Here is a 20,676-nt window from a genome sequence, read left to right on the forward strand (position 1 = left end):
TTTTAATAATAAAATTAATTTCCATTCCTCTATTATTGTTTCCATGGGCTTTTACTTAAAGCTAGGAAAACTTCCAGGTCCTCTACTACTCTAACTGTAGATGGCAATGATTTACCTACATAGGTGAAGAAGGACACATTCTCATTTAATAAAGTACACTGAAGTGCCTAACTTAAGCATTTTTTTCTAACTTAAGCATTTAAATTAAGATTACTGTAGTAAACTCTAGGTTAATCTAAGTTTTAGAACACTGTTGAGCTGAATTCTTCTCCATCTCTAAGACCTCGCACACTTATTTTCGTGGGAATACTTGAGCTCATGCGAAATATAGGAGATGTGAAAACATATGAGATTATTCTGTTTTTCCATTTGGTTAACTGCAGTCTTGATTTTGAGAGGCCTTTGAGTTCATTTTCTCTTACAGGAAACTAGTCTTCCCCTCTCTTCAACTAAATCTAAATATCTGTAGAATACAATTGTTTCACTAAAGGCCAACAAATGTGTCTTGTTAGCTGTGTCCATAATAGGGTCATTTTCAATTGTATGAGCACATCCCTGTAAACCACAGACTTGCAAAATTCTTGAGATTTTGAAATGGGTGGGGAAAGGAATAGTGAGCGGCAAAGAAAAGCTTCCTTCTAACTAAATTTATTAGGTTTTACAACAGGTGGTCAGAAAAGAAAACCTAACAACGTCTTTTAAGGATAGAGTGAGAAAATTAAGATTTAAATTCATAAAGATAAATTTAAGAAATGAGAGGATAGTTCATGAATGAGTTTGATCATCACAAACTGTACCAAAATGGAAGATTTTATGATACAAGGAGTTTTAAGACTCACAGCATTTCTAGAAATATATCCTAATCAATTAATTTTGGATGTGAGCATAGATTTAGCTACACAAATATTCATTAAGACATTGTTTATAGGGGATCCCTGGGTGGCGCAGCGGTTTAGCGCCTGCCTTTGGCCCAGGGCGCGATCCTGGAGACCCGGGATCGAATCCCACGTCGGGCTCCCTGCTTCTCCCTCTGCCTGTGTCTCTGCCTCTCTCTCTCTCTCTCTGTGACTATCATAAAAAACAAACAAACAAAAAAAAAATTAAAAAAAAAAAAGACATTGTTTATGCTATCAAAGGTTTGGAAATAACCAGAATACTCAATTGGGATTGGTTAAATGTTGGTCCATCAATAAAATATATATTCATAGGTGAACATTAAAAATGATTCTTTGGGAGAATCTGGGTGGCTCATTTGCTTAAGTGTTCAGATTCTATTTCAGCTCAGGTCATGATCCCAGGGTTGTGAGTTCAAGCCCTGCGTTGGGACTCCACCCTGGGTGTGGAGCCTACTTAAAAAATAATAATAATAGTAAATAAAAATAAAAATGATTTTTTAAGTTACATGTGTTAAAAAACAAAATTCAACCCAGTAAATTTGAACATCTAATTGGCTTTATTAAATGATTCATGATTCTGTACATTGCATCTCACCTGGCAAGTAGAGGGCAGCTCCAAGCAGTTGTACAAAATGGAAGGCTTGTATAGGAATGAGGGTGGGGCAAGAAAATTATACACAAAAGAAAAGAAAGGATTGTTTCCAGCAGGATCACCTCCCCTGAGGGGGAAGGGCAAGGGGTCTCATTATACAGATTACCTCACCTTCCTTTGGGAGATGGAGGAGGCCTAAGAGACAGTTTATCTCATTGGTGGTTATCACAAATTCTTGACTGACCGGTTAAGGCTTACATTTCTGAGGGAGGTTGAAACTACAATTAGATTAGGCCTGGTCTACTGTCTTGGGGCCTTTACTCAGGAGAGGCTATCTTAGGCCTGTGGTTTTCCTTTTAACCTATGGAAACATGTGTCCAACAAATTATTAACCGAGGAAAAAAACAGATCTCAAAACTAAATGTGCATTATGAGAACTTGTAAATTTTAATAAATAATGTATACACATATTTGATAGATATACTCACACCTAACATACACACACATACACACACACACACACAACATGCATATAAAAAGACTGGGTATTTATACACAGAAAAATGTTAACACTTGGTGATTATCTCTTAAGAGATTTTTATTTTCTTTTTTTTCCGATTTATATAAATTTTCAAACGAATATTTGTCACTTATTAAAGTATTTATCAAAAAAAAAAGTATTTATCTATTTGTTCATTCATTCATTTAGAGAGTGCATGTAAGGGGTGGGGCATAGGGTGAGGGAGAAAATGAGAATTCAAAGCAGGCTCCAAGCTCAGCACAGAGCCTGATGTGGCCAGATCTCATGAACCTGAGATCATGACTGGAGCTGAAATCAAGAGCCAGAGGCTTAATCAACTGAGCCATCCAGGCACCCCAAATATTTGTTATTTATAATTAAAAGAACAGTACATGTTTTATATCTATATATGATTATTAAAAAGTCATTGGGTAGCATACAATGGAACTTATCAATCTTCAGAATCTTGAAGCCATATGAGTCAAAAGCATAAATAAGTTCAGAGAATGAAATTAAATACATTTATGGATAATGATTCCATTGAAAGTTAAGAAATGTTCACAGAATGTCTCATGTATTTGAAGTAGCTACCATAGATGCAGGAATCCATTTTTACAAAACCTCATGAACAATGATGAGGAGGAAAAGAGGAACTGAGACAAGAAAGGGATGCAGAAATTGCAGTCACCGTAAAAGACTGTTAAACAGACTAAATGGATCATCACTTTGATCCAACAGGACATTTCTTTTTTTTTTTTTTAAGATTTTATTTATTTATTCATAGACAAAGAGAGAGGCAGAGACACAGGCAGAGGGAGAAGCAGGCTCCATGCAGGGAGCCCGATGTGGGACTCGATCCCAGGTCCCCAGGATCACACCCCAGGCTGCAGGCGGCGCCAAACCGCTACGCCACCAGGGCTGCCCCAACAGGATATTTCTGATGGACTTGTTTTCAGTGACTTCACTAACTTACTTATCCAATGCTGTTTGTGCACAAAGCAGTCTAACAGTTGAACTGCACTAAGAATGTTTGACATCTTCTAAGACATTCCATTTTTTCAGAGATCCCTGGGTGGCTCGGAGGTTTATCGCTGCCTTAGGCCCAGGGCCTGATCCTGGAGACCAGGAATCGAGTCCCACATCAGGCTCCCTACATGGAGCCTGTTTCTCCCTCTGCCTGTCTCTGCCTCTGTGTGTGTGTGTGTCTCTCATGAATAAATAAATAAAATCTTAAAAAAAAAAAAGACATTCCATTTTTTCTATTTATTTGTACTAAACAACTCTGAGATTGGCAGACCACTCTTGTTTTCATTTTCTTCCTTACAGCATCCATCTATAATTATTGTGCTTGTCTTTATCATTTTACTCAAAAATGCACTCTGGTTACTGTGACCTTTCCTTGGGTAAGTACTGTGGCTTTACAAAGTTTTCAATTCATTTTGACCTCTTTATGAACATAGAAGTAATCACTAGGGGATGATTGTCCCAAATTTCATTCTACTCCTTTTTCTAATTCCTTTGGTTAGAGGTTGGGGTTCTAGACCTTTCTTTGTCACTAAGATCTGTGTGATCTTGGAAAAGCCTCTTGTGTCCTAGCAGACACAATGTGTGTGAAGCCACTCTGTACATTGCAAAGCTTTTAAAAATGTGATTATTGAAGTAGATGATCTCTAAATTTCCCTCAAGGTCTAAAATCTTTAGTCTATATTTTTGGTTGTATTTTTAGTGAATTCATGTGATCCAAGAATTGCATTTTGGCACATTTTAGAAGACTCCTTCCATTACACCAAAGCTGCTGCTGATTCGATATGTAAAGAATGATTTGTAACTTTAATAGTAGCACCAAAAACAGGTAATTCTTCAATTGCTGAGGTTGAAAATTACCAGAAATGATGCATGATTTTAAGGAAAAGGCTGAGTCATAGTCAATGCCTAAAAACTTTATTTTCTACATTACCCCCTCCAACATTTGCCCTTAAATCTGACAAATTTCTTTTCTTTTTTTCTTTTTTTTTTTTTTTTTGGACAAATCTAAATCTTAAGATGGGAGTAATTGAAATCAGCATTTTGGAGCATTTTGCTGGATATTGTCAATGCTGGAATAGTGACTACAACAGGCAGGAAACAAATGAGGCAGCTCACCAAATATACACATTAAAGCAAATCTCAAAGTTGGAAGGGCTTCTATAGGTCATTTAGACGGGTGGGTCCCAGTGTGTTTGATTTCAAAAGTTTATAAAAGTTCAAAATAAACAGCAACAACCAAAAAGGAGGGCAAACATACAGGATCCCTGGGTGGCTCAGTGGTTTAGCACATGCCTTTGGCTCAGGGCATGGTCCTGGTGTCCAGGGATCAAATCCCACATCATTCTCCCTGCATGGAGCCTGCTTCTGTCTCTGCCTCTCTGTGTTTCTCATGAATAAATAAAGAAAACCTTAAAAAAAAGAGGACAAACATAAAAATGTCAGTTTTTAACTTTGACAAATAAGGATACAAACAAAAGAACAAAACAATCATCTACCATTGGCACCCTTTTACAAAAAAGGGCACTGTAGGGGCACCTGGGTGGTTCAGCCGGTTAAGTGTCTGCCTTTAGCTCAGGTCATGCTTCCAGGACCCTGGGATCTAGCTCCATGTCCAACTCTCTGCTCACTGGGGAGCCTGCTTCTCCCTCTCCCTATGATGCTCCCCCTGCTTATGCTTCCTCTCTGTCAAATAAATAAATAAGATCTTTTTTAAGAGGGAGGACACTTTAATGACATGTGTAGGAAGATAAAACTCAGATAAAGTCTCAGAATAAAGTACAAATTGAAATTAAATAAATGAAGAAAATATGCACTATACTGCTCTTATTTTTCTAATATCTTTATGGAAAACTGCTAGACTTGCCCCTGTCCATACACAAAGCTTTGGGAATCCTTAATCTACTCCCTTCCATGCACACCCCAACCCCCTTCCCCCATTCCATCTCCTACACTGGAGCAATTCTATCCTCACCACATCAAAAAATCACCTTAAATGTATATCCCACCCAGTGTGGGGAACTCCTCAAGCTGTGGAATCCGTTAAATTTTGGAGTCTGTGGTAGAAAATCAGAATAGTAGCTATCTCTGGGAACCTCAAGATGCTTATGCTTGGCTTTTTTTTTTTTTTTTTTTTTTTTTAACTAGAATCTAACAGAGAATTTTAAGTACGCCAACCGTGCTTTAGAGTCGCTAAACGAAAATTTAGAGTCACTAAATAGTGCTGGTTTGGGAGTCAGGCAATCTTGAGTTTTGGTAGACCACAACTTCATTCTAGCGACACCTGGGTGGCTCAGGGGGGTGGTCCTGGGGTCGCGTCCCACATCCGGCTCCCTGTCGGGTGCACCTGCTTCTCCCTCTGCCTGGGTCTCTCATGAATGAATAAATAAAATCTTAAAAAAAAAAAAAAAACCCGCTTCATTCTAAAGCTTAGGGGATCTGTTTTCACATTCAACACATTTGGATTAGAGCTTTATGAATACAAGTATTTAAATCGGAATTAGAATAAAACGCAAGAATTTTAGGGAAGGTAACTCTCAGGATGCAAGTCGTCACTAATTATTGGATCAGCTCTCCAGGCTGCAGTTGTCTATATTTTTCTCCCATTTCCGTTTGAATGAATTCATTTTGAGAGATTCCGGTTGCATTTTTACAACTGAGGTTTGATTCATTCATCGGGGGTTCATTCCTATTGCAGGTGAACGCTTTTACCAGGCCGTTTTCTCAGGTCAAATTTTGTAAACCAAAATGCGGCCAAGATTTGATTTTTTAATCAATCTTCAGTTAAAAGAAGAATTACTGTGTAAAGGCCAACAATAACATGAACATTGACTGTCTTAAACGTTATCAATCATATTTTGCAATAGTTATTTCCACCTTATGTCTTTTCTTTTTGGATCGACACCGCAGTTTTCGGTATGACCGAGGTAGGACTATGGAGCTTTCGAGGCGAGGGGGGTGGGAATAACTTCTTTGTGCGGTTTCTTTTCTTTTTTTTTTTTTTCCAGAGTTGTAAATTTTATTCTCTGTTGACTCATCGGCCTCTCAAATTATGAATCAGGTGTTGGTTCTTTCCCAACCGGGGACCGAGTGTATCCGTGGAACAACAGCACAGAGAGGTAAGATAATTCCTGCTTTCCCGCTCCCCCCCCCCGTAAAACGAGATTCCCCGGCACTCCATACAGCGCGGGCTCCTAATTCCTAGAGGCCAACCGGCTAGAGCCTCTGCTACTCTCGGGAGCCGCGGCCAGAGCCAGGCCGGTGAGGGGTGAGGGGTGAGGGCGGCCTTCCTCTCCCAGGCCACCAGAGGCCAGAGCCGCCCGCAAAACAGAAGTGGGCGGGACCAGGCCGGCCTGAAAGATCAAAGGTTAAAAAAGAGAATCAAACAAAGAGCAAATGTCAAAACCCAACTCCCAAGGAAGGCAGGAGTTCCCATCTTCCACGAAAAATGAAGGCGACTCCTCCCTAACACGCTCTCGAGGCCCAGGGCCGCGCGCCGACTCCCGCAGACCCGGAGGGCCCAGACGCGACTAACAGGTAGCAGGACCGGAAGTGGAAGTGAGCCCCGGGCGGCGGGGGGGCGGGAGGGGGGGAAAGCCACCGCACGCCTGCGCAATCAGCAGGGCTGCAGGACGCATGCGTGGCTGGGCGGTGACGGGGTGACGCTCGGAGCGTGGGCCGCGACTCTCACGGATCCGGTTCCGCCCTCCCTCTCGCTGTCGACCCTCCGGGGCTAGCGCCCGAGATCCCTTTCCCAGCGTGCTCTGCGCCGTGAAGAAGCGGCTCCCGGGGACTGGGGGCATTTTGTGTTGGCTGGAGCCGGAGTAACAAGATGGCGGCGTCGGCGGAGTGACAGGGGTCCCTCCGGGCGGGAGCCGGCGGCGCTGGTGGCAGCGGTATCGCCGCCCTACACCACCGCGCCCCTTTTCCAGCCCGCGACGTCGCCGTGAAAGCGAGCCAGCGGCGGCCGCCCAGAAGCCAGTGGCCCAGTCTGGTAACCGCGAGGACCCCCTTAACAAGCCGCGGCCCCTGACTGAGCGGCGGCGATCAGGTTCCCCTCGGCCGGTTCCGGGCCCCGTAACGCCTTGAAAGAGCCCACGTTGTCCGTTTCCTGCCGCCCTCCGCCGCAGCCTCGTTCCGCGGACGAGCCCCAGAGGCCTCCGTGCTCCCCTCAGAGGTGTCGGGGCTCGGCCCCAGGCTCCATCTTCGTCTCTCAGGATGGCGAGCAGCAGCGGCTCCAAGGCCGAATTCATTGTCGGAGGGAAATACAAACTGGTACGGAAGATCGGGTCTGGCTCCTTCGGGGACATTTACCTGGCGATCAACATTACCAACGGCGAGGTAATCACCCGGGGTGGGGTTCACGGCCACGCCGCGCCAGGCCTCCCCCGCGCCGGCCCCCGTAGCGCCCGGGCCTTTGCCCACCACACACGCACCTCCTGGGGAGGGGAGCCCGGGAGAGGGAGCCAGCCTTCCTGGCTTAGGAGCCTCCCCCGCTCCCTCTCCCTAAAAGGCAAGGAACCCGGTAGGAAGCGCGGGGAGAACCTGTGAAGTTTCCCAGCTTGTTAAAAACGTTCTTTAATCGAACTTTTTTAAGCCGTCGTGTAAAGCGAAAACGGCGACGTCGTATTTCTCTGATGCCCATGTCCGGTCCCCCCGCCCCCCCTTCTCCCCCCAATGGATTTATTATGTCGGGGGTTCTTGCTTTCCATCGTCAGTTTCCTTCTAAACCTCTCATTACGTTTTCTGGATGAATCATTTTCTGCACCTTCGAGGACGTGCCGATTTCGTCACGACCCCCTGAAGAGTCCTTTGAGGCCGGTTGCCTCGTTTTATAATCACAAAGGGAGCTTTCTCTTGTGAGGCTCTCGCTTCACCTTCTAGTCTCGAGTGGGAGCTTGGCTCGATGTCTCCCCCTCCTCTCCCAAGTGACATTGAATCCTCAGGGATGTTGATGCCATCCTCCCCTCTCTCCCCTGCAGGAAGTGGCAGTGAAGCTAGAATCTCAGAAGGCCAGGCATCCCCAGTTGCTGTACGAGAGCAAACTCTATAAGATTCTTCAAGGTGGGGTGGGCATCCCCCACATACGGTAAGAACCCGTCAGCAAACGGGCGGTCGCACCGAGGGAAGGACGGCATGGGGGAGACGGGCAGAGGCGAGCAGTAGCACCAGCGGCATCCGGGCCTTCCTGTCTGAGTTACCTGGGTTTACGGCCGAGAACCGTAAGACGCCACAGTCACCGAGATTTTTTAGTTTGCCAACTTCCTTTAGAATTTGTTTGTTGCACTCTGCTCCGTTTAGCTGCCGTCATTCCTCTCGAGGCTTTCACTTGCAGTTAAGTATGCGGGTCATCTTTGATCCCTACGCTGCAGGGTTGTCTGCTGCTTTCGGTACGTCGGCACCTCTGATGTTATTAGGTTTATCCAGTGGAGTGGATTTGAAGGTGCCAAGTGACCGGGTTCGGCCAGTTCGGGTTGCTATTGGAGCTGGCTTGGGAAATGGCTGCTCTTTTGTTGTGTTTTTGTTCCAACATGTCTTCCTCCTCCGCTTAGAAAATGGCGGAACGACGTGACTCAACCGCATATTCCTGCCCTTTGCTATGCTTGAGTTCATAAGTTATTCTTCCCTGGTTCCCCGTTTAGCAGCCCCGAGTGGATTAAACCTTTGAAAAGCCAGGAATAAAGGTGCGGGCGGCCATGGGGTTCAAGGAAGGAGATGGCATAATGACAGTATGTGATCTCTGCACCAGATGGGATGTGAAATGGTTAAATTGTACTATGCAAAATTCCTCATAGCCCCTTTAAAAGTGTTAATTATTCTTTCATGAAGGGGGGCGTTTGCTACATTTCAGCTTGTGTACTAAATTTTCATGAGTAATGGCAAAGGCAGTTAGAGCACTGCTGTGTTGAAATTGACTCAAATCAGTTGCATTAGAAATAAAGATTAATCACGGAACCACAGTGTGGTAAGTAACTTTAACCTGTTGAGTTACTTGGCCAGTAACTCCTCACAACAGGGAAATTGTGGCCTTTTGGAGGGATGGGATATTGGTGAAGGCAAACAGTAATAGGATAAAAGATGACCAGATACAGACATTGGGGTTTTTTTGAATGGTTCACTTTAAAGGTTATTTTGACTTTGAGATTAAGGAGTATCTTCCTCGAATAGAGGCTAAAGCGTAGTTTAAAGCCAAGCCACTGGAGGGTATTATGCTGAGTGAAGTAAGTCAGTCGGAGAAGGACAAACATTATATGTTCTCATTCATTTGGGGAATATAAATAATAGTGAAAGGGAATATAAGGGAAGGGAGAAGAAATGTGTGGGAAATATCAAAGGGAGAAAGAACGTAAAGACTGCTAACTCTGGGAAACGAACTAGGGGTGTTGGAAGGGGAGGAGGGCGGGGGGTGGGAGTGAATGGGTGACGGGCACTGGGGGTTATTCTGTATGTTAGTAAATTGAACACCAATAAAAAATAAATTAAAAAAAAAATAAAGCCAAGCCATTTTTCAACAGTCAAAAATAACATTTGTAAAAAAAGAACCAGAGACAGTTAAGTGGAGTGATAGTTACTCTAATCTCTTTGTATTCCAGTTTATATTTCTTAAAACCTTGAATTTAAGAACTGGATTGCATACATTAATTCAGATGTGGAAACTGCCAATGTAATACTATCCTTAAATCTCCAGTGGTGATAGGCATTTTTATTTTTAATGGAGAAATTGAATGACAAGATGTTGTATTGGTTGTTAGTGATAAATTATTTAGAAAAAAACATTCAGGTTTATTTTGTAATGTAGATGAATGTGAAATCCAGGATTTGAAATCCAGGATAATGGGAGATTTTAAATGATTCCGGTTCTTCACCTCCCCCTCCCTCCCAAAACCTGTTGTATGGGAAAATAAATGTTATTCTGGAAGAATGGAAGAAAACTTTTTAAAGAATGAAAATATTAAAATATCTAGCTTTTTAGTTCCCTCAAAATAAAGTCAGTTGCGTTAGCCAAAAAATTAAAACTCCCTTCCTTTTGCCTTTAAACGTATCTCTCCACCCCTGACCCCTGCTGATTTGCTTTCCATCATTTTGGTTTTCCCTAGAATTACACATAAATGCAATCGTAGAGTATGAGGTCATTTGTGTCTGACTTCTCTCAGCATAATGCTCTTGAGATTCATCCATGTTGAGAGATTTTAGACATTTCACAAATCGGGTTGAATTTAATGTACAAAATAATTTTCAGAAAGCAGTAAGCATCTGGCATTTTCAGTGCTAAACCCTTTTATCTGATAGCTTTTATTTAAAGACAGTGCTGATACAGACCAATAAGAACCATAGTTAATATACTAAATAAGCACATGAATAAATGAAATTAACTTGTGAGCAAAATAGTAGGCATCTGTTACAAGATGCTGAGTACAGAGAGTTGTAGTTATAAACTGTGGGTGGAGCTAGAGAGATTAACCTGGCTTTCACATTAGCGCTTCCTGGGAGAGGAGATGGGATTTCAGGCTTTGGCTCTAAGGAAGAAAGCTTGGTTGAACTGGTTGGGGAGGGCATCCAAGAATACAATGTGGCTTCTGGGAGTAGTCTCTAATGGCAGAAGGTAGTAATTGGATGAGGGTGGGGAAAGAGTAAATTTGTTTTGGAAGTGGTAGTCTGGTACATAGAAACAATAGTGGTTCATTGGTTGTAAAGTGTGAGAGAACTTTTTCTGCTGCAGTGAAAAGGATAAGAAAGATTTACATCAAGTGTTCTTTATTTGATGGGAGTGTCTGTCATCCCATCCCTTCTGTTCCCCACTATTTCCACATCTATATATAGCATGTACATAAATATTTATTTGGTAAGTACTGAATTAAATTGACTTTATCGAGATTAAATGAAGCAGTCTGTATTAACCATTGTTTTAGCTGGATATAAATATAAAATTTTAGATTTGTGGTCCCTGGCTTGCTCCATCAATAGAGCATATATGATTCTTGATCTCAGGGTTGTGAGTTCAAGCCCCATGTGGGGTATAGAGCTTACTTTTAAAAAGCAATTTGGATTTTGCTACAGTCCCACTTAACTCATCTTCCCTGCACCCCATAACTGCTTGAATTTATAGTAAGATACTTTGGGATATCCTAAAACAAGAGCTGAAAATGATCTAGCCCACATAGCCAACCTGACTAATCTTTACTTGGTAAGATTATGCAAAAACATAGTATTCAGTGTAAAGAGCGGAATGAGGGTGGTGTTCTGTCTCCGTTTAAGAAACTAAGGTCATTCTTTAGTTAAGGAACTGAAATCATTAACTCCTGGAAGTTCATTAAAACATACTGTATTTCTGCTACAACCTTCTCTTTCTTTGAAGGTACTCAATTTGAATTGAATTAACGTGATCCCTAAAGAAGCATTTATGATACCAAGCTTTAGATCTGTCCTTACCAATGTGATCTTGGGTCAGTCAGTCATTTGATCTCTTTGGGCCTATCAGTTTTCTCATCTAGGAAATAAAGAGGATTTTACCAAGTTAGTAATTTTCTAATTCTTTTGGAATAGCAAAGAATACAGAAGAGAAAAGTTTAGGGTTTCCTACTCTTCTGGAACAAGTTTCTTTATACTGAGCTTTTGGGTAGAGTTTCATTTGCATAGAGTTCCCTACTTGAATAAGTCACTGGCCTAGTTGATCTCAATCTAGCTCTGAAGTTTTAAGACTTTTTGGATGATGGTAGCTAGAAAGCATTTCATCACAGCTTCATGTTAGGTCTGAATCCTACCTTTGGGTCTTATTTTAGTACAGAGACCCCGCTAAGGACTCCTAAAAATGCCATCTGCATCAGATGACCTGTCAATTATCATTTAGAAGGAAGTAAGTTAGTGAAATATATATTATTCATGAGAGATACACAGAGAGGCAGAGACATAAGGCAGAGGGAGGAGAAGCAGGCTCCATGCAGGGAGCCTGATGGGGGACTCCATCCCTGGACTCCGGGATCATGCCCTGAGCCACCCAGACGTCCCTGGAATACATTTTAATAGGAATAAAATAAAGGTGATGGCGGGGGCATGGGAGAATTGGTTCCTTGTCTTCAACCACTTTTTTTTTGCCCTCTCTGATTGTCAAGTATTAAAGAAGATATTATAAGGTACAAGTTAATCCTTACTCTTCAATGTTGAAAACAGCTTAAATTTTAATCTTAGCTTTTTGGCACTGAGCATATACCTTGCAAATAAGTTCTAATGCTGTTATCAGAGAACAAAGATGACATCTACACCAGATATGTCTTTATTTGTTACAGATCACTGGGTGCATGAGCAATGTGATTTTTTTTTTTAACTCAGTAACTGAATCCACAATATACTAAAGGTGTTCTATATTGGCTTATAATGGATTTCTAGTTATGAAATAATGTAATGATGCTTAAATAGCATTTGTGAACTAAATGAAACCTGAGAGGTACAGCCTAATATCTCATAAATTAGACTGCAGTCTCTGAAGGGTTACCAGACTTATACTATGCCTCCTTCACTTAATGGAATTTGGCCTCATTCAGAGAAAGAGAAAAAGTCTTCTATAAATGTAAGCAACTTATTGTTTGTATTATTTAACTAGATTCATGTGGTTTTTTAATTACTGTTTTTTAAGATTTATCCATTAATTGTAGAGAGAGTGCGAACATATGAGCATGCAGGCACATAAGCCGGGGAGGGGCAGAGGGAGAGGGAGAGAATCCCATACTGACTCCCCACTGAGCCAGAAGCCCAATGCCAGTGTGAGGCTCAATCTTACAACCCCAAAACCTTGACGCAAGCTGAAAGTAAGACTCAGACACCTAATCCACTGAGCCACCCAGGCACACACACTCCCCTTAATAGTTGTCAAAATTTAGGTGAATACCTAGTTAAAATGATAGGTTTTGTTACTGTTTTTGTTTCCAAAACCATTTCAATTGGCTCTTGAAATTTAAATGACCAGTAGTCACAGAACAGGACTAATGAATTTTTTTTTTTTTTTAAAGCTTTTATTTATTGGGCAGCCTGGGTGGCTCAGTGGTTTAGTGCTGCCTTCAGCCCAGGGTGTGATCCTGGAGATAGAGTCCCACATTGGGCTCCTTGCAGGGAGCCTGCTTCTCCCTCTGCCTGTGTCTCTGCGCCTCTCTCTCTCTCTCTCTCTCTCTCTCTCTGTGTGTGTGTGTCTTCCATGAATAAATAAATAAAATCTTTAAAAATTTTATTTATTTATTCATGAGAAGCAGAGACATTGAGGGAGAAGCAGGCTCCACAGGGAGCCTGATACAGGACTAGAACCCAGGATCTGGGGATCACAACCTGAGGCAAAGGCAGACGCTCAACCACTGAGGCACCTAGGTGTCCCAACTAATACATATTATAGTGGTTTTTTAATTTTTATTTACTTAAAGAGTTTATTTATTTATTAATGATAGACACGGGGTGGGGAGGGGGCAGAGGCAGAAGGAGAAGCAGGCTCCATGCAGGGAACCTGACGCACGACTTGCTCCCGGGACTCCAGGATCATGCCCTGGACCAAAGGCAGGCGCTAAACCGCTGGGCCATCCAGGGATTCCCCCTTATTTTTATTTTTTAAAAGATTTTATTTGTTTCTTTGACACAGAAAGAATACAAGCAGAGGGAGCAGCAGGCAGTGGGAGAGGGAGAAATGTGGGCTCCATCCCAGGACCCCAGAATCATGACTTGAACTGAAGGCAGATGCTCAACCCACTGAGCCACCCAGGCACCTCTATGATTTTGGATAGTTTTTTGTGTTTTGTTTTTTTGAATGAGATGAATATATATAGTGAAATGTATAGCATTTCACGTGCCATCAAATGAGTTTTGACAAATGCATACATTGGTATAGCCCACACTCCCTACTGAGATAAAGAATATCTGATTTTTGGAATACTGTTAATCCTTGCTAAGCTGCATTTTGTGGCAAGATAGCTTTTTTTTTAATCTTGGTCTTCTGGATCATATTTACATATTTTTTCTGGATATGATGATTTGTCCATACACAAAACTATAGGTTAATAATGTTTGATCACCATGCAATAGACTATACAAGTTGCCTAATAATCAAGGTAGGGTGCTGAACACTGAATGGCAATTGAGACCTTTGCCTTATTCTCCTTTGAAGAACTAGTATACTGCTTTTTCCTTTTCTGAAAGTCCTCAGTGGGATAGGTTTTAATGGGGACTTTGGAAGTATTGTACAAAAAGATTTAGCTGGAGAGTGCATTCTGATCCTCCATGTAAAAGGAAATGGAAAGAGCATTATATGAGAGCCAGGAGTTAGAGATCCATGTGCGATGTCATCTAGATTTCAACCTAGAATGAATTCTGTAATTTGTAATACCAGCTTTCATTTATAAAAGGGAATTTGTATAAATGAGGTCCTAGAAGGGATATATATATATATATATATATATATATATAATGCATTATATAAATTGATGAGATCAGGGGTGCTTGGGTGGTTCAGTCTGTTAAGCATCTGCCTTAAGCTCACATCATGATCTTAGGGTCCTGGGATTCAGCCATGCACGGGGCTCTGCTTAGTGAGTCAGCTTCTCCTTCTCGCTCTGTGCTCTTATCTCCCTCTCTCGCTCTCTCCCTCTCTTAAATAAGGTCTTTAAAAAAAAATAACAATAAATTGATGAGATTGGGCACCTGAGTGGTTCAGTGGTTGATCATCCGCCTTTGCCTTGGGTCACGGCCCTGGGGTCATGGGATTGGTTGACTATAGTGTGGCTAAACAGTCCTTTTTCCATCTATGTGCAAGAAGAAAAAGTAGACTCGACCATTATTCAGACATTGCACAAGGTCGTATTTAACGGTCAAAACAATCCTGTAATTTGGGGTTTCATATAATGTGTGAGAGTCAGAGTGGCTAATTTGCCTAAACTCACATAGCTAATGTGTTGTTTATTTACATGAGAGAGAGCTTGGAGTGGTAGGTGAGGGAGAGAGAGAAGAGCAGCAGAGGGAGAAGCAAGCTCCCTGCTGAGCAGAGAGCCTGACCTGGCATCATGACCTGTGCCTAAGGCAGATGCTTAACTGACTGAGCCACCACCCCAGGCAACCCTGCTCTTACAGTAAAGATCTGACTGCTTTTTCATACTATTCCAGTGGTTCCTAAACTTTGCTGCACATTGGAATAACACGGAGAAGTTTTAAAAACTTGACACTTGAGAGACACCTGGGTGGCTCAGAGGTAGGGCACCTACCTTTGGCCCAGGGTGTGATCCTGGAGTCCCAGGATCAAGTCCTTCATCGGGCTCCCTGCATGGAGCTTGCTTCTCTTTCTGCCTGCGTCTCTGCCCGTGTCTCTCTCTCTCTCTCTCTTATGAATAAGTAAATAAAATCTTAAAAAAAAAAAAAATTGACACTTGGCTCTTGGCTCCTAACCTTATGTATTTTGATTTACTTGGTTTGGAGGATGCCTTAGGCATCAAGGGTTAATAAAAGCTCCCTACGTGATTCTGTTGTGCAGCAGAGTTTAGGAATCATTTTACTGTGCCATATTTCAAGGTTATTATTGTTCTTTGCTGCCCACACCCACCAACTCCCATCTTTTCCTACTATAATTTGATAAGCCTGGTTTCTTAACTTATTTCCTCCTGTGAATTGGGAGGTTAATTCAGGAAATCCTGTACCAGGAAACATGGCCCTGGAAAGTACACTGTAATCCCATACAATCAAATGCTTTGATTTCTGAAAAGTATCTGACACCAATATTTGAAACCATTTTCATACTCACATATCCCAGATGCATTCCTATAAGAAAGCATTCTAGAAATTCCTTGGGGGAAAGAACCATGTCTTGCTGATGTATTTCTCAGCATAGTGTCAGCTAAAAAGCCACTAATGTTTCATAATAGGGAAATTCTACTTTAATTTATGTGCATTTATTTATTTATTTATTTATTTATTTATTTAAATATTTCTTTTTCTGATTTTAGAGAGCCAGCAACCAGGGGAGGGGCAGAGAGGAGAGAGGATCTCAGGCAGACTCTGCTTAGCTCTGACTCTGCTTAGCTCGGAGAGCAGCATGGGGCTCCAGTTTATGACCTGAGGGGAAGCAAAGAGTTGGGTGCTTAACTGACTGTGCCATCCAGGTGCCCCATCTGTGTGCATTTACTTCTTTAATGGAACCCTGTAGAGAGTTTGGCTTCTGCACATTTATAGAACTTTGGGAGTACCTGATGCATGCATGGTTCCTAATGAGAATATTTATCATCTCTATAGTACTTAGTATTTAAGTATTCAGCTGAACTCACTAGCTGGCAGCCAATTTACAAATGACAATGTGATTGTGCTAGTTTCCTTTAGCTTTAAATGCTGGTGTAAAAATACTACCTTATCGTTAAATGCTAATGTCCATTTCACAGTGAAGGCTTGCTATTGTGGACTTTTACCAGCTTAATTATCTATTAGCATCTGTTAGTATCTATTGGTGTTGGCCTTTGGAATTTCGTTTGATTCTAGTTCAGCAACATCAGGAAGTTGAGACTTTTGTACTGGCGGGTTTTTTAATTTTTATTTTTTTTAAGGGAGACAAGATGATGACAGCAGCTATGCATATACCATATTCATCATCCATATGTTTCATTTGTGCCATCATTAAGTGTATAGTGGAGAGGTATGCACATTAACCTGAAATTGAAGTTATCCTGTGTTTCAACTCATCTGGAAGCTGCTCTAAGTATTTACCTATTAAATTTGCCTACACTAAAAAAAAAAATAAAAATAAAAATAAAATAAATAAATAAAATTGCCTACACTGTCAAACTGTTCTGTCCTTGAGATGACTTTTACGGAAAGGGAAGTATGAAATCCACTAATAAACTGCATTGTTAGGAAATAGAATGAAATATTTGTAAGTTTTAAGTTTCAAATTTTCCAAGTCTTAGTTACATTAGAAGTGTGCAATGTAATACGTTATTCTTGGTAACAGCTAAAATAATGAAATTCTTCTAAGGAGACTAGAATTTATATTTTTACATAAATACCATTCTTTTCCATTCCTTTACCGTGCAATTCATTATGTATTTGGGTTAGATTTTCTTCTTGGCTGTTGTCACTTGGTTAAAATTTTTTTTTTTTTTTAATTTATTTGAGGGGGTCCTTTTGGGGAGAGGCAGAAAGAGAGTCTCAAGCAGGACTAAGCAGAGCCTGATGCAGGGCTCAAGCCCATGACCCTGAGATCACTACGTGAGCCAAAAGCAAGAGTCAGCCACCCAAGCACCCCTTGATTAAAATTATTCTTATCACCTGCTGAAATCCTTGTGTTCCAACTTTTGAACCTCCATAATATTAATACTTTGTATCTCTCTTAAAGAACAGAGTAAAAAAACAAAACAGAGAACAATAATGTTAGCTTCTACTCTCAAATGAAAGCTCAGACTTTCAAAAGTGTCTTAGGGACTAATATACTTCACAGCACCTCCTAGAGTACTTTCTCGAGGATAAGCAACTTTTTTTTCATTCAGTCAGCAAACCTATATGAGCCCCTATTATGTGCCAGGCATAAAGTACTGGGCACATTTCAGTGAACAGGAAAAAAATTCCTGAGACTTCAATTCTTTTTGAGCATATGCCATGCACCTGGCATATAGTGTGAATTTATCTCTCTTGCTAAAAATTAGGAGGAAACATGTATAGATCTCCAGACAGTGTGAGGACATGTTTCCTTATCAAAGGGATGGGGTGGTATCCTGAGTATGAGCCCCAAACAGTACCCTGAATCATGTAGAAACTACCTTGATTGATCAGGTGAGCAGGACCCCATTATGGTTCCCTGTGAATCATACTTAGCATTTCTCAGACATAAAAACCATGCATGATTATTACTTACAGAGCTTGTTAAAGGTTCCCATAGTGCTTAATCTGCAGTTTCAGGCACACAGTAGGTTCATTAAGTATTGAATCAGATTGGAGAAACAGATTTCGGGAAAGTATTTTTTTTTAAATATTTAATTTTAGTAATCTCTGTGCCAACATGGGGTTTGAACTCAAAACCTTGAGATTAAGAATCTGACACTCTCCTGACTGAGCCAGCCAGATAACATCTAGAAAAAGCTTTTTTTTTTTTTTTTTTTTTTTACAGCTTTAAGGAGATAATGACATACATAAATCATCTAATTAAAATGTACAATTTAGGACACCTGGTGGCTCAGTTGGCTAAGCATCTGCCTTGGACTCAGTCATAATCCCAGGATCCTGGGATTGAGTCCCACATCGGGCCCCCTGCTCAGAGGCACCTGGGAGTCTGCTTCTCCCTCTTCCTCTCTGCCTCTGCCCCCTAATGAGTGTGCTCACTCTCTCAAATAAATACAGTCTTTTTTTTTTTAAGATTTTCATTTATATATTTATTTATTTGAGACACAGAGATGAAGAGAGAGGCAGAGACACAGGCAGAGGAAGAAGCAGGCTCCATGCAGGAGCCTGATGTGGGACTCGATCCCAGGTCTCCAGGATCAGGCCCTGGGCTGAAGGCGGCGCTAAACCGTTGAGCCACCCAGGCTGCCCATAAATACAGTCTTTAAAAAAAAAAAATGACAAAATGTACCATTCATTGGTTTTTAATGTAGGTGCAGAGTTCTGTGCCTGTCACCATAATCTGATAATGGAATATTTTTATTATCCCAGAAACTGGAACATTAACAACCACTATCCATATCCTACCAACTCTAAAACAGCCACTAATCAACTTTCTGTTGCTATTTAGAAAAGATTGAAGCCTTTATAATTGGTATTATGAAAGCTATAGATTATATTGTCCATTTCTCTACCTGCTGTCTTCAGTAACACCACTACCAAATGTTAGAGCAGTGACAAAAATTGACAAAAACAGATTTTTTGTGATCTTTGAAATATAATTATGGGTAGTATGACAAGAATGATAACCATTTTACTGGGAATCAAGAAAAAAATTAGAGTAAGATATTAGAGAGAAGCTAGGTTTTCAACAAGTTAACTGGTAAACAAGTAAATAAGATGTTGTTTCACTGTGTCCCAACCATGCTGCTTCATCAGAAAAGCTTTCCTTCGTGACTCTCTAAAAGATAAATTAGGTTGCCATAATTTGGGCCCCCTCAGCACTGGTCTCTCCTTTATCACTTGTATTTTTTTTTTAAGTAGGCTCCATGCCCATTGTTGGAGCCCAGTGCAGCACTTGAATTTGGGACCCTGGGATCTGGAGCTGAGATCAGGAGTTGGCCGCTTAACCAGCTGAGCCACCTAGGTGCCCCAATCATGTATTATTTGCAGGCACACGCACTGCTCTAAGCTATGAAAGCAGGAATTATTTAGTTTTTTGTTAGGTACCATAAATATTGAATAGGTCAATCAATGATAGGTTTAGTACTGGATAGTGATATGCCTATATATAAAGTACATTTTTTTGGTTTTGTGGTTTTATAATTTTTTATAAATGTTAGGGAACATTTATGCATCTTTGTATAAATGCAAAGGCAAAGGGCAAGGAACAGGGCAAGTTATAGTGTTCAGTATTTCATGTAATTAATTTCAAACTTAAACATTACAGCATTAATTCAAGGGTATATTGTGACCAAAGGATTAGTAGTAGCAGTTTTGTAGGATTAGGATGAAGAAGGAAAACAAATTATCTTAGTAGATAGTGATATTGCTAAATAAAACATGTTTGATGTTCAGTTGGACTGTGGTCTCTTTACCTTAAAAATTAGTTTTTGGGGGATCCCTGGGTGGCTCAGCGGTTTGGCGCCTGCCTTTGGCCCAGGGCACGATCCTGGTAGACCCGGGATCGAATCCCACATCAGGCTCCCGATGCATGGAGCCTGCTTCTCCCTCTGCCTGTGTCTCTGCCTCTCTCTCTCTCTCTCTGTGACTATCATAAATAAATAAAAAAATTAAAAAAAAATTAGTTTTTGGGGAAAAAAACTAGTTTTTGGGGGTGGGTGGGTGAAATAAGTGAGGGGGAGTAAAGAGTACACTTAGTATGATGAGCATTGAGCAATATATAAAATAGTTTTGAATCACTATATTGTACACCTGAACCTAATACAACAGTGTATGTTAACTAACTGGAATTAAAATGAAAAACTTAATAAATTTTAAAAAATGGCTTCAAAGCAGGGATTCTTAACCTGGTAGGCCCGTGTCCCACTTTACCCTCCCAAGAGGGAGGGGATAAGGAGAAAATAAATTTTTTAAGGGTTTATTTATTTATTTGACAGCATAAGCAGGGTTGCTGCGGGACCTACAGGCAGAGGTAGAGGGAAAAGCAGGCTGCCCACCGAGTAGAGATCCTGAGAGTGGGACTAGATCCCAAGGTCCTGGGATCATGACCTGATGGAAGGTGTAAGGTTAACAAACCAAGCCACCCAGGCGCCCCTACATCTTTTACTTTCATGAACTTCTAACTAAATCTAGTAAGATGGTCCCAGATTTAGAATGGTTCAACTTAACGGTTTTTAGGCTTACGATGCTGTGAAAGTGGCATGCATTCAGTAGAAACCATACTTTGAATTTTGATCTTTTCCCAGGCTAGCAATATGTGGTATTACACTTGTGATGTTGCTGGGCAGCAGCAGGGAGGCAGCTTCCAGTCAGTCAGGTCATCACGAGGTTTCACAACTGGTACATTTACAGCCATTTTA

The 20,676-nt window shown here is 41.2% G+C and overlaps 1 protein-coding gene and 1 long non-coding RNA gene across 12 annotated transcripts in view; one reads left to right on the forward strand and one right to left on the reverse strand.

Moving 5' to 3' along the window:
- Positions 1 to 3,976: 3,976 nt before the first annotated feature.
- Positions 3,977 to 6,023, reverse strand: LOC112651841 (uncharacterized). Its single transcript, XR_007410323.1, has 2 exons — positions 4,571 to 6,023; positions 3,977 to 4,443 (listed from the first exon to the last, which is right to left on the reverse strand). It is a non-coding gene; the product is annotated as an uncharacterized LOC112651841 (long non-coding RNA).
- A 647-nt stretch (positions 6,024 to 6,670) lies between these two features.
- CSNK1A1 (casein kinase 1 alpha 1) overlaps positions 6,671 to 20,676 on the forward strand; it is a 50,392-nt gene continuing 36,386 nt past the window's right edge. For 7 of the 11 annotated variants that reach the window (XR_003131090.3, XM_049109256.1, XM_025435146.3 and 4 more), the window contains exons 1-2: positions 6,710 to 7,372; positions 8,014 to 8,120. Coding sequence is in view for 9 of the 11 variants with exons in the window: in XM_049109256.1 (XP_048965213.1) it covers positions 7,250 to 7,372; positions 8,014 to 8,120 (230 nt within the window). In the remaining 2 variants the exon portion in view is untranslated. Of the gene's footprint in view, positions 7,373 to 8,013; positions 8,121 to 20,676 lie in introns of all 11 variants that reach the window. The other 4 variants (XR_007410322.1, XM_035715612.2, XM_035715610.2 and 1 more) reach the window with 2 other exon arrangements.

The sequence above is a fragment of the Canis lupus genome, chromosome 4 (genome assembly GCF_003254725.2).
Source record: "Canis lupus dingo isolate Sandy chromosome 4, ASM325472v2, whole genome shotgun sequence".
Classification (NCBI taxonomy): Eukaryota; Metazoa; Chordata; class Mammalia; order Carnivora; family Canidae; genus Canis; species Canis lupus.